At 43.9% G+C, this 23,532-nt stretch overlaps 1 protein-coding gene across 3 annotated transcripts in view; it reads left to right on the forward strand.

Annotated features, from left to right (window-relative positions):
• Positions 1-2,154: 2,154 nt before the first annotated feature.
• Positions 2,155-23,532, forward strand: part of LOC308615712 (uncharacterized protein) — a 53,192-nt gene continuing 31,814 nt past the window's right edge. The window contains exons 1-5 of one of the 3 annotated variants that reach the window (XM_081231349.1): positions 2,155-3,031; positions 3,506-3,556; positions 5,648-5,693; positions 7,576-7,702; positions 18,779-18,875. In XM_081231349.1, the coding sequence (XP_081087475.1) occupies positions 2,997-3,031; positions 3,506-3,556; positions 5,648-5,693; positions 7,576-7,702; positions 18,779-18,875 (356 nt within the window). In that variant the 5' untranslated portion in view covers positions 2,155-2,996. Of the gene's footprint in view, positions 3,032-3,505; positions 3,557-5,647; positions 5,694-7,575; positions 7,703-18,778; positions 18,876-23,532 lie in introns of those variants that run through there. The other 2 variants (XM_081231348.1, XR_014015537.1) reach the window with 2 other exon arrangements.

Consider the following 23,532-nt stretch of genomic DNA (forward strand, 5'->3'; position numbering starts at 1 on the left):
AAATTATTGGTTTATTATCTTATAATTAAAGATTTCTATTCCATGAAGAACACAATAGAAAAATTTTAGAAACACGTGCCCAATTAGGAAAGGATACTTGTGATTGGTAAAACTGAAAAGGTATTAATAATCAGAATATGTAATAGAAATGAGGAAGAAAAAGATAGCATCCACATTAGAAAATGGGACAAAAGTTTTAAGTAGACATTTATAGATGAAGCTACCAAGCATTTGAAAAAAAGATCAAACTTATTAGAAATCAGAGAAATTTAACTAAAACAAGATACTACTATACATTTAATACACTAGCAAAACGGTGATGAGTCGTCCAAATGAAGGTAAGTGGTTGCACAAAAACCTGACGTGCAACTCTTTGGTAATCTGGACTGGTGTAGCCATTCAGGAAGTCAATCTGGCTATATTATTAAAGTATACCCATTTGCTATGAAATAATTTCACTCGGGTATGTACTCCAAAGAAATTCTCAGATACGTCTATAAACAAATGTAAGAAGATGTTTATTTTATTATCATTGGCATGGCAGTTGGAAGAGTACAGGTAAAATGTGGGTGCAGAAAATGGAACTCTATGAAACAAATTAGATGGATGGGTGAATGTTTTTTTTGTTTGTTTGTTTTTCTGCGGTACGTGGGCCTCTCACTGTTGTGGCCTCTCCCGCTGCGGAGCACAGGCTCTGGACGTGCAGGCTCAGCAGCCATGGCTCACGGGCCCAGCCGCTCCACGGCATGTGGGATTTTCCCAGACTGGGGCATGAACCCGCGTCCCCTGCATCGGCAGGCAGACTCTCAACCACTGTGCCACCAGGGAAGCCCGGATGGGTGAATCTTAAAAATATACTCCTGAATGAAGGAAATAAACACCAGAATGATTTTTTTTTTTTTTTTAAGAAGATGTTGGGGGTAGGAGTTTTCATCAATTAATCAATTCATTTTTGCTGCGCTGCGCCTTCATCTCTGCGCGAGGGCCCTCTCCAGCCGTGGCAAGCGGGGGCCACTCTTCATCGCGGCGCGCGGGCCTCGCACTATCGCGGCCTCTTGTTGCGGAGCACAGGCTCCAGACGCGCAGGCTCAGTAGTCGTGGCTCACGGGCCCAGCCGCTCCGCGGCACGCGGGATCCTCCCAGACCAGGGCTCGAACCCGTGTCCCCCGCATCAGCAGGCAGACTCCCAACCACTGCGCCACCAGGGAAGCCCCCAGAATGAATTTTATGACACAATATTATTTATATAAATTGAAAATATACACAAGTGCACATTTTGCACAAGAACACACCCAAAAGAAAACACATCAAACAAATTAGAATGGTAGCTTACGGGGTAGAGAAGGGAGTGGAGGGTGCCATAGGGAACAGGAGGTGAATAAATAAAACTTAATCATATTACCGTATTTCATCATGCTATATCCAAGATTTCACTTTACTTGTAGTGGAAAGAAATCCTGTGTGCTATGTTGGCTTAAGTCAGAAATAGTTCTTGGAGGATATTTTCCTGAAAGAATTTGGAACAAATTTTTGAAAAAATCTTTGTTTATACTATGGATGATCTTTTTTTGTTTGTTTTGTTTGTTTCTTTAATTTCTGTTTTGTGGGTGTGTGTGGGATCTACTTTATTTTGTATTTCATTAATCTGATCTTATATTTTTCCATCTGCCTTCTTCAGTTTTATTATTCATTTATTAACTTCCTGAAATGGATGTTTTCTGAATCAATTTTCAACTTCCTCTCTACTTTATTTTTTTTTGTTTTGTTTTTGTTTTCCTTGCTGTACGCGGGCCTCTCACTGTTGTGGCCTCTCCCGTTGCGGAGCACAGGCTCCGGACGCGCAGGCTCAGCGGCCATGGCTCACGGGCCCAGCCGCTCCGCGGCATGTGGGATCTTCCCGGACCGGGGAACGAACCCGTGTCCCCTGCATCGGCAGGCGGACTCTCAACCACTGCGCCACCAGGGAAGCCCCCCTTTCTACTTTAATATATGCTTTTAAGGCTCAACATTTCCCTCTATGTATGTGTTCCAATCTCCAGATCCAATTACGAATTTGAATGTTTTTCTTCATGGTTCTGTCAATTTTCGCTTTATAAAGTATCAGCTGAAGTTATTAGTTTCTGATAATTTGAAAGTTTTATGACTGTGAAGTGTCCCTCCGTATGTCAAGTAATGCTTTTTTCTTCCCCTTAAAGTTCACTTGGTCAAATAGCAATGTCACAGATTTTATAATTACAGAAATAACTTGAGACCTAGGATGTTGATGTCTGTCTCTAGAAAGGATTTTCCCTTGCTTTTGCACGGGTTGTAAGATGCTAACAAAACACGTTCACCTTTACACAATTTCAGGGAATGAGGTGTTTTGGCGTTTGGCTTCAGTCCCTGCCAAAGAAAGCCCAGTTTCCTTCTCCCCTTATTCCAATGGTGAAACTCTTTGGGGTTTACCAGGAAGCCTTCGTGGCTGGTAATGCTTTTCTGTGGCTTAGCCTCTTGAAGACGTCCAAGATTCTACTGAGTTTGTACGCCTTTCAATGAACAGAATCTACACTCTTCTGAGGCCTACACAGTAGAACGGCAAGACTGCCTGAGACCTTCTCAGGGATTCCGGAAAGTGAAAACCAGCGTGAAAACATGTAGTCCAGAGCTCGTGCCGGTAGACACCCCCGCACCCACCCTTGCATTCTGGGACATGTAGTCCAGAGCTCGTAAACTCGTGTAGTCCCATATACTGCAGCTACAGTAAGGCCTCGCTGTAAAGGTTTACCCGCGGAATTCTGGGAAATGTGGTGCAGGAGTTCCGGGTTAGTCTCAGGCACTTCCGCCCCAGGAGGACACGTAGCAGCCATGTTTTGCTTGCTGACGGTGTTTCAGGTCCGCTCTTCACGACCCATTCAAGCTTCCCCGACATGCGCCTGGGGCCAACCTTTGCAGACCTTTCATTTGGAGAGAAAGAGGAGGAGCGGCTAAAAGCGGAGGTTTGAGGGCTTGGAGTGGTGATGTATGTCCCGCGGGCGGAGCTTCTTTGCGTTTGGTAACGTACCCGGGATGGGGTGGGCTCAGGTCGTGCCTCCTGGGGTTTGAGGGTCTCCCCGGTTTTCTTCACCCCTAACCTGACCCCGTCCCCCACCTATGAGCTAGCCCTACCGCTTCATACGGCGTCACACTGGGTGAGTTGCTTAACTCCTCTGTGCCTCCGTTGCTGTTCGGTAAAAGGGGGGAAAAAGGAATGCCTTGTTATTATAGTGTTGTGAGAAGAAACGAGATAGCACAAGTAAAAGGTCTACAACTGCCTGATACATTGTTGGTATTAATACTACGCTAATTCGGGAGGCACCCATTTCGCAGCGGGATTCTGTGAGCCCAGGAAGCTGAATTGTCCTGGACTCCTGGCCTGTTTTGGAAGGAGAGGACTTCTAGCTGGTACGGGGGCGGAAGCGGGTGCGGTATGAATTAGTGGGGATGGAAACACAGCCCTGGTATTTCACAGTCTCCTTTCCTTCCCCAGCCCTGGCTTCTCAAAAAGCACTGCACGGAGGAAGAGGCAACAGAGCCCCACGTGAGTAGGACTTGGCATTCTTCTACTTAAGGTATTCCTATAAATTGTAGAACGTATGGGACATGGGTAACGATGATAACTGAGCCTTGGTCACTAATTTCCATTCTAAAAGCTTTGTGCAAATGAACACATTTCCATCAGGCAGTGGCTCTGTGAATTGGTACTGCTGTTTTCTCTACTTTAAGGATGAGGAGCTGGGGGCAGGGAACACAACCCTGTTGGCCCATCCTCGCCCAGATGGTAGGAGGCAGAGCTGGGGTTGGGACCCAGGCAGTTTGAGTCCAGCACCTGAGTTTGCTAATCCCTTTGGTATATTCTCTTTGAGCATAGGGTACTGGCTAGAATCGTATCATGAAAGTAGGTTGGGACTTAATTGTGGGGACCTTGAGAGCAAGGTTTAGGCTATTTTATGAGTTTTTAAGATAGTTTTCTCAACTGGGTCATTTATTTTATTTCAAATAATATGTATATCATAGAAGTAGCATAATCATGGAAAAATGCAGATATATACATAAAGAAAAATTTTAATTATCTATAACTTTAGGATGTAAAGATAACAGTTGTTAATGTTTTAGTGCCTTTTTGTCTGGTTGCTCTTTGTGTATGTTTCTGTGTAGTGGAGGCTGTTTTTTGTGGGACTGATGTTACACTGCAGTGCTACTCAAATTGTGGTCCACAAACCAGCGGCATTGGCATCACTTGGATAGAAATGCCCAGCCTTGAGCCCCATTCGAGACCTTCTGATTTATAATTTCTGCGTAGGGGGCCCAGGAGGCTGCACTCCAACAAGATCCCGCAGTAATTCACATGCACGTGAAAATTCGAGAAGCTCAAGAGAGGGTCTTTTCTGGAAACTGAGGCTGAGGAAATTGACCCTGCTGGATGTCACAGATAAAACTGAGCTGGATTCACCAAAGCCCTACTTAGTCCAATGATTTTATTCCCCCACTAATTATTGTCAACTGTCAGGGCCCCTTTCAGAATCCTGAATTGAGCAGAAGACAGCTAGCAAGTGTAGAGTCAAAATGGAGGTCGTTAGAAGTTGTGAAGATATATCTCTCCCAAGCTTTGGGGAGTGGAATCATTGCCATCTTTTGTACTAGATCGAACCCGGGCCCCCTGCATTGGGAATGTGGAGTCTTATCCACTGCACCACCAGGGAAGTCTCCCATTTATTTCTTAAACTTTCCTATATTTATAATGATATAGTTACAATTCAGATTCCTGTCTTTTTTCATTTGAATTAGGTATGGACTGTTAAACTATTTTTTATTGTTGTTGCAGAATCCTGGCTTTTATTAGGTCTCTTTACCTCTGTGCATAATTGTCAAAAGGGTACTTCCTGTTTAAAAAGAAAGTTAACGTATTTTTATACCTTTTGTAAAAAGTTGTCCATGTCAATTTAAATATTATTGTTGCAGTCACAAAATCTTTAGGAAGACAAGCAGAGATTTTCAGAAGTCTAAAGACTCTCACGTAACAGGGCAACAACGTATGACCTCCACATGTCTGACAGTCTTCTGTTGGTAGAAATCACATCTCTAAGGATAATTTCTAACCAAAATATCATCTGCTTTACCGCAGTTGCTAAGAAATAAGAAACCCTGACAGTGGTGTTCTCAGAGCCTCCTACCTTAGGACGATCTCACGAGGTGGATGCCCGTGTTCTCCCCCACTGGCAGAGGACAGAACTGAGGCGAAGAGATGTGAATAATTTGCCCAGGGTGACACTGCTAGTGAATGGCGTAGCCTGATCACAGCCCATGCATATTGACTCCAAGACCTACTCTGACTTACATGGTCTCTGTTTACACCATACCCAGAATAAGAATGACCCCTGTGGAAGCTGCAGGCACACTGTGAGGGGGCCACTGTGTATGGCTGGGCAGGTCATTCCTCACACAGCCACTGAGGGGGTTCACGGGGGCATCTGGTATCTGCGTGGGGCTCTGCTCATCAAGCATAATCAGCTGTAGCCACCCCGAGGACTGGGAGCCTTGGTAATTCACAATGAGCACCACGTGGGTTAGTGACTTCTTTTTCTTTAAACCAGTTTCCATTGACTTCTTCTTTCCCTGTCTGTCTTGCTAGGACTCTGCACTTCCCCAGAAGGAGAGGGAAAATGAGCACATTCCAGGTGAGTAGAGCTTGCCTTTCTTGCTGTTAAAAACGCCATTTTTGTACTCAGATTGGACACAGGTTTTCCTCTTTTTTTTTCTTTTTCTTTTTTTTTTTTGATTGGAGTATAGTTGATTTACAATGTATTAATTTCAGGTGTACAGCAAAGTGATTCAGTTATACATATATATACATATATTTTCAGATTCTTTTCCCTCATAGGTTATTACAAAATATTGGGTATAGTTCCATATGGGTTTTCTCTTTCAAGGAGAGTCTAAGCATATGAGGACCTGAGTGTGCCATGTGTGCTTTTTTTAAAATTCCTGTTAAATTTAATTGGTTTCGGTTTTAATTTTTGTTTTATTTCATCATTTTTTTATTTTACAAGTAAAAGAAAAATTAAGGGAAATGAAGGACATCTTCCAGTCTACTGCTTACCTGCTTACAAATTAGCTGCTTTTATATTTCTGTAATCTCTTCATCATATGTATTCATGGATGTGTATTTGTATTTATAACATAGATACAGTTTTAAATTGTTTTTTTCATTTAATACTAGCTAACATTCACTTTTAATTGCTTTATCATGTTCCTGCAAAATTATGCACCTATTTTTGTTTTCCCCCCCCGGTATGCGGGCCTCTCACTGTTGTGGCCTCTCCCGTTGCGGGGCACAGGCTCCGGACGCGCAGGCTCAGCGGCCATGGCTCACGGGCCCAGCCGCTCCGCGGCATGTGGGATCTTCCCGGACCGGGGCACGAACCCGTGTCCCCTGCATCGGCAGGTGGACTCTCAACCACTGTGCCACCAGGGGAGCCCTGCACCTATTTTTTAAACTATTCTTTATTCACAGACATTTAGTTTAAAGACTTCTCCTGTTTTAGGAGCACTACAGTGACAGTGTTCCCGATTTAACCTTTTTCTCAAAATATCTGTTCTGAAGAATATTGCCCCTTTTTGCCCTTAACATAGTAGGTTTAGGTATTCAGAATTTAAGAGGTATGTTTTATATGTGGTGCCTTGGATGTTTTTTGGTAGAATATCCAAATACGGCAGAGCACAGCAGGATCAAACGGCTGCTTCACGCAGAAAAAATAATGTATTGTTAGAAGTTTTCTCACGACCAGAGTTAGATTCAGTCTTCCCCATGCTTGAGTCAGACCCTTTGTGTATTTTATTTACTGGTTTGTTTCTTTTTCCGTCTTATATTTTTTTCTAATCAGAGTAATACATGACCTTAGTTTAAAAAGTCCAGTGGTACTTAAAGCACTTGTCACTGCATAGACAGCTCAGAACAATTGTATAAAGAGGTGCTTGGTTTCATTTTTGTTTTAAATATAAAGAATAGGGGTTGTGAAAAAAGGAGGAACCAACTCAGACTCACCCAGAAAACCAAGGGTCTGGAGTCAGAGTATTGCATTCAAGCGAAAGACAGAAACGGGGAAAGAGAGAGTTTTCATTCAGAGACCTGGCATGGCCTTTTGGTTAATTTCCACCTATAACACTCCTTCTCAGCTGGTTCCCACCTCAATGAGAAAGCAGGTGCCATCAAATACTGCCAGGACTAAATTGGTAACTGTTTCTGGGGCACTTGGCAATAATAATTAAACAGTGAAAGCTTTTTAGTTCAGGATCCAGTGGTTAGAATTCTAGGGAGTTTACTTATGAGTTGTCTGAGAGCCCCAGGTAAATACACAAAGCTTTCTCTTTCATAGCTGCACGTCCGGTGAGGCTGAGGAAAGTCAGTGTGTGGCATTGGCAGGATGGAAGGAGCGGGTGCTGGGAAGTCTGCACACCTCACAGGAGCCGGAGCAACTTCCCATCCTCCTCGTCTCCTCGGGGCTGCCCCTCTTCCACTGGCCACTGGGTATAAGATTGAGGTGGTGTTGTTTGTCGTAGGAGGCGGTGACCTTCAAGGACGTGGCCGTGGCCTCCACAGAGGAGGAGCTGGGGCTGCTGGACTCGGCCCAGAGGAAGCTGTGCCAGGATGTGATGGTGGAAAACTTCCGGAACCTGGTCTCAGTGGGTGAGGACAGCCTTTCTCTGCGCGTGTCTTTGTGCCCCGGTGTTTCAAGGCTTTGGGCCTCTTGAGGTGGTTCCCTGAGTTTGGGGACCAGACTTTTGCAATTCCTGTGGGACACGAGAGGATGTCTCTGGTCTTTCTAAACAGTGTGTTTCAGGTCCTTTTAAATTATTTTGTAAAAGAACTGTAAATCGACAGTATCTTGCTGTACCTCGTGTGTTCTTTTTCAGATTTCCCTCCCTGCCATTAGTGGATTATAATGCCAATTTATTGAGCCCTACGTGTGATTTTTTAATGAAATAAAATAGTATAGAAAATATCAGAGTTTCTTAGGAAGAGTACAACACATTGCAGCAGAAACTCTGGGCGATGGCGTGAGTGGTGTGAGAGCCAGTGGGAACAGATTTCATGAAAAGAGACATTGGTTAGATATAGGTCATTCAAGCTTCGTTTTAGTAATGTATACTTTTCTACCTGTGTATCTAGGTTGTGAAATAAATGCTGTTTCTTCAGTGGGTCGTGATACAAAGTTTGAAAAACACAGCTTTCAATACCTTGAATATGCAGTTGGAACTCAAATTTCTAGTAAACTTTCGCTCTAGCCCGTTCATGTTAACTTGTGACTTTGCATGTTCTCATTCTTCAAACGAGATACAAAACATACAGAAAGAGAAGAGAGGCTTTGGTTGATGAATTCAGCAACCCAGATAGAAATTTAGGTGAGAACCAAGCAGTCGTGAGTTCCTGTGGTTGGCTCTCGATCTGTTTTGCTTCTCACCAGCCCTGTGCTGTCCATCACCTGGTCCCAGTTGGAAATCTCTTTCCAGGATTATTGCATAGTCTTTGTACTGGTCACCTGTTGCCACCCTTCTCCTCCCACAGTTTGTTCTTTAGGTGGCAAAGTGATCTTTTGTAACTTTAAGTCAGGTTATGTTCTTGTTTCAAAATTCTCTTGTGGCTTCTTTTACTTAGAATACAAACCACTTAAAGTGGCTTCTAGAGCCTTCTGTGGGCTGCTGTTCGTTCTCCACCACCTCCCTGAATACATCACCTCTCCTCCCTCTTACCCTATCTTTTCCAGACCTGCAAAGGATGCTTCTGCCACAGAGCCTTTTCCTTGTCCTTCTCTCTGCCTGGAATACTCTTTCACCTGTAATCTTTTAGGCCTCTACTTCTTTCAGTCAGTCACCTTAAAGATGAGGGGGTGGCTGTCCTCTGACCACCCTATGGAAAATACAGTCCTCTCTTTCTTACTCTCTCTGCCCTGCCTTGTTTTGTCTCTAAGCGTTTCACTCGTGTACATTTTGTTCACCTGTTTCTCACCTCTTTCTTCCACTGGAGGGTAATCCAGGAGTGCAGGAGGAATTCGGTCTGTTATATGTTTATTGCTCACTAGCCTCAGTGCTTAGCATAGTCTTGGTACATGACAGGAACTCTTAAATATTTCTTGAATAAACGAATGAGTTAATGGATAGAGAAATTAGCCTTCCATGAAAATAGCTAGTAGGCGGTGAACAAATCCGAGTGAATAAGGGATATTGCTAAATGTTTTTTTGTCTTCAAATGAATTCCTAGCCTAATTCTAACTTCTCAGGTGCCCATGATGTGTGTATGTGTGTGTTTGCCTTTCTGTACAAGTTGGCCCTCGTCAACTTGCACAAAAAATATGTATAGAACCTGTAATTATAACCAAACTGAGTAAAATGCTTTCCCTGTGACTTTCCTTGAGCTCTTAGTAGCAGAGCAAATTCATTTGGGGAGGAAATACTGTTTTGAATGAGGATTCTTATGTCTACTTCTTAGGTAACCCTCCCATAGAAGGAAAGAAATTTCTATTTCCTTATCCCTTATACCAGGGGAGAACAGGTCTCAGAAAACAGCCAGCTGGTGAGTTAGCCTTTCCCTTAAAAGATTTGCCCCGCTGCGTCCGATTTGCCTCCTCCAAAGCCCACCTCACTAATAAGAAATCGATCTTTGTTAGCTCTACAAACATTTTGTGTGTGTGTGTGTGCATTTGTATGTATCTTGTAGAAGGCATTTTAGATAATGTCACCTTGAGTGCTTTGATCATTCTTTAATAGTTTCTAGTCTGTTTCTTCTCAATACTTATCACAGGCTATGGAATTTATTCCCAGCTCACTCATAAACCCCATTCTTCACTTTGGAACTCATTCTTGTTAAAGACCAGTGTACCTGTGTCCAAAAATTTTCCATGCTGTTTTTAAAGAGACAGCATTCTTCCCTAGCCTCTAAATTTTGACTCCTGCTTGGCAGGGGGAGTGGAGGAACATATTAGGCAGCACAAATGCCTCAGAAGGATCCAGTGCACAGGTCTTCATGCTTTTTTTTAACCCCACTGATTCTTAGCACCTTTTTTAAAATTAATTAATTTTTGGTTGCGTTGGGTCTTCGTTGCTGCATATGGGCTTTTCTCTAGTTGTGGTGAGTGGGAGCAGCTCTTCGTTGCGGTGCGCAGGCTTCTCATTGCAGTGGCTTCTCTTGTTTCAGAGCACGGTCTCTAGGAACGCGGGCTTCAGTAGTTGTGGCACGTGGGCTCAGTAGTTGTGGCTCACGGGCTTAGTTGCTCTGCGGCATGTGGGATCTTTCCGGACCAGGGCTCGAACCTGTGTCCCCTGTACTGGCAGGCAGATTATTAACCACTGTGAGGCAGCTACACCCTTGTTCACTTGTACCTGCATGTAGTATATTTTCATGCCCCTTTCCTCTTTGTCTGGGTGCAGGTCGTTCTTACAGGGTGAAGAGGGTGAGGAGGAGACACAGTGTGATGGGGGAGCGGTCTCCCCTTTTTCCTGAACCTGGGCTACGGGTGCTGTAGGCTGGGCAGTGTCTCGATGTGATCTCCGGATTCCTGAAAAAGGAAATTAAAACCATAATAACATGCATGGGCCATGCCGGAAGCTGAGGGAGCACGTGTGGTAGACGAGAGAGGGACATTTGCATGACGTAGCTATGTCGTGAGCTTAGTGTCTGTTGGCCGTAGGACGGAGCGGTGTATCTGGTGTCATCTGTGGGCTTTTCTTGTGCGTGTGGGGGGATACTGGAGCGGTGTCTGTATACAGGGGTGTGGAGTATGGTGGTGAGGGCTGTGGTATGTGAGGGATGCGGATGGATGCGTGTACGACGAGGAGTGTGAGTTTGGAAATATCGGTGGTGCATTACTTGTGGAATGGGGCTGTGATGCTTGGGGTTTCTGTGTGCACTGAGAAGGGCTGTGCCTGGAGGGCGGATGTATGTGTGAGCTGTGTGGACCTGAGCTGGAGGGTGCTGCTCTCAGGCTGGAGGTCTATGATGCAGAACTCTGTCCTTCTCTGGAAGCAAAGGCAAAGACAAAGCCTACATTTTCCTCTGAAGATGCTTAATCTGGTCCCTCTTCCCTCCACCTCAAGCCCAGACCTTTCCGGCCCCTGCTCCTTGACTTCCCCACCATGGTAGTACCGGTATTCACACCGCCCCCCCCCAGACTCAGCTGGCATCCACTCCCTCGTAACAGCTCAGCCATCCTGCCCAGGCTCCTCCACAGAGCCCTCATCACCTCTGATGATCCTGGATTTCCTCTCAGCCTCCCTGGGATCTGTGTGCCTCCTGCCTCACAGCCAAGCAACCCCTCACCTGAGGAGCCCCACGCCCTTACCAGTGTAGATGAGCTTGCGCGGAGTAGAAGTACAGAAGAAGTATGTAGAGGCAGAGGAGACCTCCCCTGCCCCTGGGCTGCAGCCTTGGGCCACCAAAGTGGATCCAAGCTGAGGGGGATCCTCTTGTGACTTGGAGATTCCTGAGGGAGGAATGAAAGGCTCAGGGTGGGTTCATCAGTCCTCTGTCCACAAATATTTACTGAGTGTGTGACAGGTGTCATGTGCAGTGAATACACACAGTTGAGAGTGTGGTTCCCAGTGGATACTCCAGGATTTAATTCCAATCAATACTTATTCTCTCCCTGTCTAGTTGGTAATGTAGGCCTCGGTGGTGACTGTGAGTATGTGGGAAGAGTGAGTGATGTGTATCAGTTAAGTCTGTGGTAAGTGTGGGGTTGGTGTGGGGAGCACAGTGCAGATGTGTCTATCTGTGTCTGTGGCCTTTGTGTGCATGGTTTCTGTTCACAAGTCAGGAATTCTGGGACATGTAACTTTTCCTCATTACATGGTGTGGCTTGTATTTATGGTGTGTGTTCATTCATTGATTCACCAAGATTCAGTAAGCAGCTACTTCTGTGTATCCGGCACTCTTCCATTGTTGTAGTCTCTGGTAACGCTGCGCATTCTAGTAGGGGAAGACACACACTAAACAAAACTACAATAAATAAATAATACATCAGCTGGTGCTAAGTATATAAGGGTTGCGAGACTTAGCGAAGAAAAATACAGGGCACCCAGTTAAATTTCAGTTTCAGATAAACCCAGAATAATTTTTTAGTGTAAGTATTCCCATGCAGTATTTGGTCTTACTTAGTTTTAGTGTAAGTATGGCCCATACAATATTTGGGACATACTGATACTGAAAAATTACTTGTTGTTTATCTGGAATTCAAATTGAACTGGCTAGCCCATATTTTATCTGGCAACCCTGACATGGGTTAGTGAGACTGTGGTTTACTGTGGTTTGTACAGAGCGGGTCTGGCATTACTCAAGAATGTGTTACAAGTGTGGTGTGTATGACACGTGACTGGTTCTTATAGAGGTATTTAGAGATGGCTGAAGATAGCTGTGTTTGTGTGAGAGTTGAGGAGATACATATATATATAGTGTGTGTGTGTGTGTGTGTGTGTGTGTGTGTGATATATATATATATAGTGTGTGTGTCTATGTACATATCTCATCTCCAGCGTTTGGTGTTGGAGGAGAGGATTGTGATACAGGTGGGTTGTATGAGAACGTAGTACAGGAGGGATGCGTGTATATACCTCCATGTGCTGTGTGTGGTTTAATAAGGAAGTTATATGTGGGGTGTGTGATATTTTTGCTGTATCAGAGTGTCCATGGGTGTATGAGTTACTGTCTCATAAAACACCCCTACCAAGAGTTCTGTATACACTCTTACGTACGCCGAGTGTCAGCCAGGTCCAGGCAGGGTGACAAGAACTGTACCACGCAGACTTTATATCTGGTAAGCACTCTCCCCCCATTCATCCCGCTCTTCTCTGCACTACCACACACACACACACACACACACACACACTCACACACACACACACTCACACACACACACTCACAAACCACCCCACACACAGGAACATAGCGAAAAATATTCTGAATGGTCAGGGGCAGTCATTGCCTTCCCCAGCCTGTCCCAGCCACTGCCTGAAAATCTGCCTGCTGTCTAGAGCTCCATTCCCAGGGCCCATCCTACAGTCTCCAGGGCCCTGGGCCTGGTAGGAGCTACTGGGCTCTAATCTGGGGCAGAGACCTCTAGCTGGAGCTCTGGGGTGACCACCCCTCTCCCAGGGCAAGCTACTCGCCTACATTTAATGCACGCAGGCACCACGTGGCCCGTGGCTCTCAGAGCTCCCCGCAGGACCCTGAGGACATTTCTCACCCCCGCCCACGCTGTCTCAGTCTCTGGAAAACCCTTCCCTTCCCTCGATCTCCTTTGGGAGATTCTTCCTGTTGAAGGAATAAAACCTCCTTGCTTTCAATATGACACCATCCCTAGACAAACAATCTTCTTTCGAACTGCATTCCACTTGTCAAGATCCTTTTCAACAGGGCCTTCAACTCATGGGGCTTCTCTTTCCAGTTTGGTGAAAGAGACCATGCAACTCATGGGTCTCTCTCAGCATCCTTGCATCCTTCACATCCCCCACCTCATGACCCCAGGGAAAGATCCAAGAGAATAAGAGAGAAATCGGGGACTGAGAAAAGCTGCACCTCTAGGTCTGTGCAAGCAGGATGCAGCCTGCCGTGAGTCCGACAAAGCTCCAGGCCCGGCTGCCCCAGGAGAGAGTCCTCAGACCAGCGGAGCTGACCTCCCATCTCCCAGGGGGCATCTGGCCGTTCTGTGCCGTCTCACACCACAGGGAGCCTCCGGATGGCTACGGCAGCATCAGTGAGACAAGGTCTCTCGCTCCCTGCTTCACAGGTGACACGTTCTCAGTCCCCTGCTTCCTAGAGAAGGTTCAGTTTGGCAGAAACCCATGTGCCCCAGACAAGTTGCCCCCCACATACCTCCTCCCTTCTGGGCAGTTTCCTGGGACTCTTCATTTTCCAGACGTTTCCTCTTTTGTCGCCGTTCCATCGTACCAACTAGAAGTCTCCCTTAGAAGATGCCTCAAGAGACGTCCAACTCCTCCTCTTCCCTACAGGTTGGCCCTTGTTGGCTCTTGGGCAATCCGTTGAAATGATTCAATGCAAATAAAAATAGTCAAGTCTCCTAAATGGCTGAAAAACTTGTACCACTTAGTGAACCAGCAGTACTGCCTAGTGCTCACCAGGGCTGTTACGTTTGCAAGGTTGCCAGGCGCACAGCCCAATTCTGTGACCTCAATGATGACATCAGAGCATTCGGTGGACCTAGGTTGAGCACAGTGTCTGCAATAGCACAGGCCCCATTTTCAAGAACAATTCCTGTTTCCCAGCCGAACCTTTCCCGTGAAAGGGAAAGGTTCATACCATATCTATTATAAATTGTATCATACCATATCTATTATAAAATGAACATTTTGATTGGAGATCTTTTAATGTCTTTTATATAGAGATTTAATATGAATATTTTAAATGGTCTCCAGTTTCCCTGTGGATTATTGACATTTTAAACTCTGCACTTCAGTTTTCCCTCAATACGTGTAACTTTGTCACGGCTATTTCTGTACTTAAAGATGAGGAACTATGTAATTGATTTCTTCATTTTTTTCCCATCTCTTTCCAAGGTACTGAATTTGATTGTATCTTACGAATTAGTGAAAAATGCTAGTCCTTGAGGCAGGACATTGGGCCCTTTACCAAGTAACTCAACCTGTCTGGGCTTCAGCTTCTGTATGTGCGAGCAAGAGGCTTGGCCTAGCTGACTTTTCAAATGCTGTGTTTCTTTGATTCACTCTCACTTACTGATCTGCTCCTTAAGAAGAGGGTCTGTTCTCATAAAGTAACAACAGTCTTTTCCTAACCTTGGGTTGGGCGGAGTTTAACTGTTCGTACTCAGTTTGTTAGTTATATTTACTTCTACGTATGCTTAGCTCTAACTAATTTATATGGCTCTTGTGACTATTTTTAGATCTTCTTTTTTTCTTATTTTCTTTTACAGTTTCTAATTTGTTATCGCCAGTGTAGAGGAGCCTGATTGATTTTTAAAATGCATTGATCTTGTATGTGTCTGCCTTGTTGAACCGTCTTACTAGTTCCTGCTAGTTTATCTGTGGGTGCTTTTGGGTCTCCTAGATAAATGAGCATATTAAATGTAAATAATGTGCTCTTTGGGTAAAGTTTATTTTCTTACATCTCTATATATAGAAGCAATATGTTGAATTGATTTAAATATTTAAATACTTACATACCTGTTATCACAATCTAACGTTCTTGATCTTATTTTCTTTCAATCAATATTATGTTTTCAGGATTTATCCACGTGAATCCATATAGATCTAGGTCTTTGATTTTTGACTGTTCGATATTATTTCATCACATGCGTATAGCATCATTTATTTTCCATTCAAGCATTATTGGACAATTGGATTGTTTCCCTCCCTTCTCTAGAACAAACAACGTTTCCTAGAATATCCCTGAAGATGTCTGACAGTCGAGAAGGGCCAGGCTGCCCGAAGATTCCTACTTGCTTTTAGCGACCTTCCAACTTGCCATCTCCAGCCAGCAATTTGAAGCACAGATGAAATGAAACCTCCCCCAAGTGTGGAGATCTTAGGAGCTTCCTAGAAGGTGGGAGGTTCATGATAGGCATCCTGCTGGGATCCCAGGGGAGTCTGAGCTGGCCTGAACCTCATCTTCCTCCCCCACCTCTCAAGAGAAATGTGGAGGAAAGAAGACTTCAAAACCTGTGAGTAGGCAGAGGGAGAGAGATTGGGGGCCGAAGCTGCAACTGAGGTCTTGGAGTGGGCTGTGAGGACGCAGAGCCTCTAGAGAGCCAGGCTCTGCCTTCTGAGCACTTCTCCCCTAAGGCTGCTCATCATTCAGGTGATAGCAGACATATATAGCCGACTCGGCCCACACTGTCACAGAAAGCCTTATCAGAATCTCTTCTTCTTACACTCTTGTGTCTGTTACTTGGTTATTGCCTTCGGTACTCCACTGATGTTCACAGTTGCTAGGGGATGGAGGACACTAGTGACCCATCTTGCTCTGTGGCCTCAGTCCACAGCTTGAGGGTAAGGGAAGAGGCCAAATGAAGGTCAAGAAGGAAAGATGGCGTTTGAAGAGAAGACCTGAGTTAAGGGTGTCTTCTCAAGGCTTGATGAATGAAATGTAGCTCCAGTACCTGAAGTCCTGCTTGTTCTCAAGGCTGACCACGGGGCTGGGTGCACTCAGTGAAGGAACCGTATACACTTAGTATTTCCTTGCTTGCTCACACTTGCCCTCGTCTGATACACACTCTGCAAGACTGATCTTCCCCTGAAACAACTTTCCACCTGCCACTGTCATCTCGTGAACATTTGCTTCCCCTTCCTAGTGTCCCCCTAGAATGCCATTGCCGCCAATTCATAATTTGATAATCATGCTTCTTACCATAGTCTCAGCAACTTCTGATAAATTTTATTCACTTTATTCCATAGTCTTCACACATCAGTAATCTTCCTTAACTTCCTAGCTGCAGGTTAACCCATTCGGAATCATTTCTTTTTCTTTCTCTTCTTTGGCAAATCCTTTCTATCTTTTAAGGTCTTTTTCTTGTCTCTCTACCATCCTGCCTTCCTGAACTTCTTTTTTTTTTCCGTTTAAGTAACCTTTCAATCTCCTTCCCCAACTTCCTCATAAACATTGAGATTTTATTCCTCACACGTTAGACAGCCGTTTATGAGTGGCCAGGCATAATGGACTCAGAATGAGTTGGCACCCCCGAGGTACCTGTCTTGCTGGGGAGCCACAGGTGAAGGGCTGGCTGCTGGACACATGTTTGCATGGAGTCAGGCTGAGTGGCCTCGGGGTGTTTGCTCTGCACTTGTGTGTGTTTCTCCCTAGTTGGTTTCCTTGTCCAGCCACCTGTGACCTCCCTCCATCCAGCCCAGGGAATCCTTCTCATCACAGGGGTAGGATGTTTGTCTCGTTTTCATCACATCCTTTCCCCAAAGTTTGGTTGTGAGTTGCTCCCATTCCAAAGACCTTTCCTCTTTGAAGAGAAGAGAGAAAATCTTTTCTCTTCTTTTCTCTCACTTCACTTCTGCTCTAGTATCTCCTCCGTCCAGAATGGCCCCCTGACTCAAATGGGTGTCGATCCGAAGATGGCAAGAAATGCCAGCAATTCTGAAATAATAATACGGATGTATCAGGAACACTTGAAAACCTTTATCCCGCCACATTCAAAAAAATTGCACTTCCAGTGTATTCAGAGTCTCAGTGTAGAAACACAAATGATGTAGAAATTGAATGACACTCAAGTTTTCCTTTCCTCCTTTCCTGATGTATTCTAATCCTCCAAGTTAACATGATTAACTATTTGTTATGTAACCTTTCAGACATTTTCTACACATCCACACTTTTCTTTTTCTCACATAAGATTGTGAACTAGGTCACTTTCAACATGCTGTGATTCTGTGTTTCACTGTCTCCCACCGAGTCATCCACAGATGAAGTAATCTGTTTCATGGAGAAATATGTCCAATAGCTAATAGCCAATGTCTGTGGAGCGCTTACTCTGTGTCGGTTTCTTGTAACTACTTTACAGATCTTTTGTACAGCGTACCCATGGACCAGGTACAATTATAACCCCCAAGTGACAGATAAGTGCAGATAAGTACAAATAAATACAGAGGCCAAGTGACTTGCCCAAGACACTGGAGCAAATCAAAATCCATGCCTCTGTAATCATTTTGCTCTATTGCCTCTGTCTGGGAGGCTCGATGATTTGGCAAGTAAAACCTTAAATACCATGTTCCATTTTTATATCTCTGACACAAGCGTGGGGCTGTGATACGGGGTAACTAACGTGACTACTTTTGAAAACCCTTATGCACCTGGATGAAAGTAAGCCAGGGACTGCAAGCTCTAGATTTAAGGTTTCCTAGCAACTTTTAAAAAGAGCTTCTTGAATGCAATTTATGTAATGTCAAGTCTAGGATGTAGTCCAGATAGTAACAGAAAAATGGAGATAGGTAGAAAAATAGTTAAAGTTGACAAGTATTGGGAGTGTAGTATTTTGGGGGCCAGCATGTAGACCACAGGAAAACTTGCTGTTTCCATCCCAAAGGGAAGAGCCCTACGTTGCATCTGCCAAGGTCCCTGGGGCAGCAAGTGTGCTCACTGCTTAGTAAAGAAGCATCCTCAGTTTGATAGAATCATATGGGAGCCTTACATTTGGTTAGCAGTTCTACATTCTTGATGTAATGATATTTTCAGGGTGTGGGAGGATATCAAGCTCTGAAAATACCCTTGGAGAGATTTGCTTATTAAGTTTGGCTTTTTCAATCTCCCTACTACTTCTTTACTAAACACCAGGCGGTTTCCTTCACTTTTCAGAACCATGTTGTTTTTCCCTTGTCTAATGAGCTTTGAAATACTTTTGGATGAGCTATTAAGTTTGGGAAAAAATAAACATCTCTTTAAAACAAGGAAGATAATAACAATGACACGTAGAAAAAGCTCTAAAACAGAGAATATCCTCCATTCTGGCCAATGACTGGGGGTGGAAGGTTCGTGCTCGCTGTCCAGGACGTAGAAGTAAAAGCTGAGGAGGCGCTGAGGCGTCTCCTGGATCTCTATAAGCCTCCATCATTTCTGCTGAGTAGGGCTGACAGATAAAATATAGGCTGTTTAGTTAAATATGAATGTCAGAAAAACAACGCGTACATTTTGAAGATAAGTATGCCCCAAATAGTACATAGGATCTACTTATACTAAAAGTGATGACTTATTATTCATGTGAAGTTCAAGTTTAACTGGGTATCCTGTATTTTTATTTAGTAAATCTGACAGCCCTACTGATGATCCACAATGGAGGCAGTTCAGGAGTGGTACATGCTGGCTCTCGGACAGTCAGGAATTGCTTCAGCAGATCCAGGTACCGTATGAAATTCTTTCTGGATGTAGCTCAGAAGCCATGGCCAGCCCTTGACTGCAAGTACTGCCTCGGGTTTCCCTGAGGTGGGGTAAACCTTCCTCTTAATGGCCTTTTGGTAAGTCTGGAAGACCATATCCAAGGGGAGCCCCAAAGTCAGTTTCATCCTCACAACCATGTTTCCAATTCCTGGAATTGGCTGCATGTGACTCACAAGAGATGAGGAGGTTTGTGAAAATTGGGAGTGTCATAGCTTGAACCCTTTGTAGGTAAAGTTTTGATGTTCTGAGAGTTTTAACAGGAGCAATGTGAAAGACTCCAGGTCCCCGGGTAGATAGAAATAATCCTGTTCTACTTCTGTGTATGGGACAAGTCTCTAATAGTTCAGAGAGCAAGTATCTGGTCTTAGAAAGAGTGATCCAAGCTTGGATGTTTCTGGTGACAAGGCAAGGTCGTGAGTTTGAAGTTCACCTTTTATGGTTGAGGAGACAATGAAGTTGTCAGAAGGGCAATCGTGGAGGAGACGTTGGCTTCATCCATTGTGCAGGCTTGTATATGTGGTTCTATGTAGATTGTGTTTCAGAGGTGGAGCTTGTTTACAATTATGAACATTCTCTGACGTGCTTTTTGGACCTTCATTCCCAGAGCGAGAGTAGTGCCAAGGTTCTAGAAATGCCCTGGATATTCTGAGCTGTCAATGGCCTTTCCCAGGTACTGTTCCCTTGGTGCCGCTCCTTGAAATGTGCAAAGGCATTATCATCTGTTTTGTGGCCGGTCCTAGCATTGTGAAAGGAAGCTGCTGCACTTGGCTCAGAGGATTTAGGATGTGGTTGGAGTAGATGGGCCAAATTTAGGTAACTGGTGTTACTATAGACAAGGAGAACAAATTATTGGAAGTGGAGTTGTCTGGGATGGGAATGATGTTGCAATTTCACAAATGCTCCAGGACCAAGGAAGACAACCAGAAGTACTGGGATTGTTTTAGGTTGCAGGTAAGAGACGGAGGGATGGACTAGAGATTGAGCTCGTACAGCTGGTCAGTGTGTTGTTCATTCGTTCATTCATTCATTCATTCATTCATTCATCCAACACGTATTTACTGAGTTACTATCATGTGTCAGTTAGTCTGTTAGGTTTTGTGATACGATAGTGAAGAAAACAACTTCTCAGTCTTTAAGGAGTGTATAGTTCAGTCAGAGAGACTGGTAAAGAAACAGGTAATTACAACATCGGAAATAAGTCATTTGATAGAGGAAGTAGGTGTTTGTGGGTGTAAACAGGAGGGTAAATTTAACTAAGTCCAGTGGTGGAGGTAGGGAATGGGAGACCCAGAGGGACTTCTTGAACGAAGTGATAGTGGAGATCAGCAGGGTGAGTAGCAATTTTCCAGGACCTTCCCAGGCAAAGATGGAAGGAAGAAAGAAAGTTTCAGGCAGAGGGACCACTCTGTACAGAATCCATAAGATAAAGAGAATATTGTATGTTCTTCAGCATGGCTGGGGCATGAACTCTGAGAAAGGGGGTTGATAGGAGATATGGCTGGAAAGAGAGCCATGGCTCTGTCATTTAGACTTTGTTCTGTAAGCAATGGGGATTCACTGAAGGTGAAGGCAGAGGAGTGACTCCATCAGACTGTGTCCTAGAAAAGTCACTTAGGTGACTGTGTATAGGGTGGGTTTAACTGAGCATGAGCGTGGACAGTAAGCTCAAATTTTTCTGTGTGGGACCAGTGTCACACATGGGACTATGTAGGGCACCAGATTCAGTGGGGCAATGAATGTTTTTTGGTTTTCTCCCCCTTTTTTATATGAGGCTAGGCAGATGATGCCATGCCTTCGTTCCATTAAGAGCAATGTGAAACCAGTGAAATCTCCTAAGATTCTTCAAGGCAGATTTTTCTTTGTATTATTTTAAATTCCCTCAAGACCTGAAAGGGCCATTGCTGTAGAAAAGGGGTCTGGTACATGTAACACCTGGATGGAAATAACAGCTCATGGGAAAACATGGAATTTGAGGAATTCTGGGGCAGGATGCTGGAAGTAGATGACCGCAAAAGGCCTTTCCAAGTCACAGCCTTATAGCTCCTGGTCCTCTTTACCTTCTCCTCTTCCTGACCCCAACCTCATGAGGATGACAGTGTACTCTAGAGACCTTTGATCAAATCCTGCCCACAACAGTCTGTGGTTTGAAAGTTACAAAATTCCCTGAGAATTGGTAAGCTGTCTATCTTCCTCATTAGTCATTTAGTACCATTTATAATTTCCAAACAGCTACTGTTTATAGAGCCCTTGCTTTCCATTTCTGAGTGTGTTTTATCATTATTCTTTTTGATCCTGGAAATGTCATCTTTAACAAACCACCAATTAACCATGAAATGTCACTGCAGCAAAACATCAGTATTCTCCATGGGGTTTGTTGTACTTGGATTTGACCTTCATTGTTCATTCTTGGACTGTCTTCCTAGTTTGCGGCTTATTTGGATTCGCATTTCTTCTTTCTGTTGATTACTTGAAAGCTTTGGTGTAGAAACTAAGCTGGTAAAATAACATAGAAGGCTTTCCCCCTATGATAGTCCCTTTCTTTTGATGCCAGTAATTAAAAGTGTGCTGTGATAGCGTTAGAGGACTTAAAGTTTGAAGGTTTTAAGAATGACTTGGAGACGCAGGAGTGAAAAGGGACTAATACAAGTGAGTATGAATTATTATTTTGCTCAAAATACTATTTAAAAGAGATTAGAATTTAGGTTTATTGAAGAAAATGGTTATATTTGAGCTATTTGAAGCTCTAACAGTCAGATATTCTTTGAAAATCTATTTTAAAGTTCTAACTGGTGATCGTAGAATAAAATTGCCACTTGATGGAATGTGGGATGTGAAGAGGTGAAAGAAAAGTCAGACTGGAATGATGCTACAAAAAAAGAAACTTCCCACCATGACCAGGCAGAGCGAATGGAAATCAGGTGGGAAAGGACATAGAAGCAGAGATGGTTTTGTGATTCCTGGAGCCTGCAGCTCTTTGAAAGTGCTACCCACCATGGGGCAGGTGCAGAGCACCAAATGAGAGCCTCTCGTAAAAGTCCACGCGGCAGAGATGGCAGGGGCACCAGGTGGGAAGTCTCTCCATGTTTGGTACACAGGCTGGAATTTCCAAGATACGAAGACACAGGTCTTTCTCTGAAAGGGGCGGACTGTGGCGTTTTTTAGATAGAATTTCCAGAGCTAATGACATACTCAAGCTAAAGAAAATATATCTGTCCATCTAGGGACACTGAAAACAGTGGGAGGCAGAAAGAGAAAATATTTTGGCAACTGAGAGACCTGGGCTGGTGTCTGTTACTTCAGTAAATTACTTAATGCCTCTGAGTCCAGCTTCCTCCTCTATAAACTGGTGATGTACTAATAAGATTGTTGTGGGCATTAAATGAGATCATGGACGTTGGGCCATTGGTACAGTACCTGGCACATAAGAACTGTTTAATAAATGGAAACCAGCACTCATTATTCAAATGATAAGAATAGTGCATCTCAGGCTCTTGTTGAGAGAGGTTTCTTATTATCTATTCTAATTGCTAAGATGACTTGTGAAGCCCTCTGAATTTGCATTTGCCAGTTGCCTGCTATTGGCAATTTGTTCAATGTCCCTCCTATATTTCTTAGACCCTACCATTTTGTGCATGTGGCAAACTTTCAATTGCCATTATTGGGCACTTTCCAGCCCAGGAACTTCTGAAGCTGTTGAAGTCTGCTCTGCCTGTGTAGATGGCAGGAAGGAAGTGAGGGGAATTAATAGCTTCCCAGCAGCAGTCCTCAACCAAGGACTGATGGGAGTGGGTATCTAAATGCCCCAGCTCCCTGGCCCTTCAAGTTGGAAGCTTGTGTTTCCCAGAGTCTCTCTGTGGATTACCTCCACTTTTCCACACTATTACCTGGCTATAACACAGTATTTAATGCTTGCCTTCTCTTCCCTATCTCACTTTCCTATTGGCGTTTCTTCCATTTCTCATATTAACTATTTGAACTGGAATGTTTATGACTGGGTTTGATTCTGGGAGAACCCATAGGAAGTCATTTTCTTGAGAGAAAACAGTTGTCAAGTTGCCTTCTATGAAAAGATATTAAATAATAGAAAAACTTAAGCTTTCTTCATGGTCGCTTCATTTTCCCCTATGCACATTAATTGGCTACAGTATTGTTTAAATAATGATATAACATAGAAGTGATACAAAAAGCCAGAGGACACTGCTGATTTGAGAATATTTGTTTTCATGTTAAGCATCTAAGACACATCAGTTATGTGAAATGAAAACATGATGACCCAAAACCTATGGGATGCAGCAACTGCAGTTCTAAGAGGGAAGTTTATAGCAATACAATCCTACCTCAAGAAACAGGAAAAATCTCAAATAAACAACCTAACCTTACACCTAAAGCAATTAGAGAAAGAAAAACAAAAAAGACCCAAAGTTAGCAAAAGGAAAGAAATCATTAAGATCACATCAGAAATAAACAAAAAAGAAATGAAGGAAACAGTAGCAAAGATCAATAAAACTAAAAGCTGGTTCTTTGAGAAGAGAAGCCAAATTGATAAACCATTAGTCAGACTCATCAGGAAAAAAAGGGAGAAGATGCAAATCAACAGTTAGAAATGAAGGAGGAGAAGT

The sequence above is a fragment of the Mesoplodon bidens genome (genome assembly GCF_964165515.1).
Source record: "Mesoplodon bidens genome assembly, chromosome: 4".
Classification (NCBI taxonomy): domain Eukaryota; kingdom Metazoa; phylum Chordata; class Mammalia; order Artiodactyla; family Ziphiidae; genus Mesoplodon; species Mesoplodon bidens.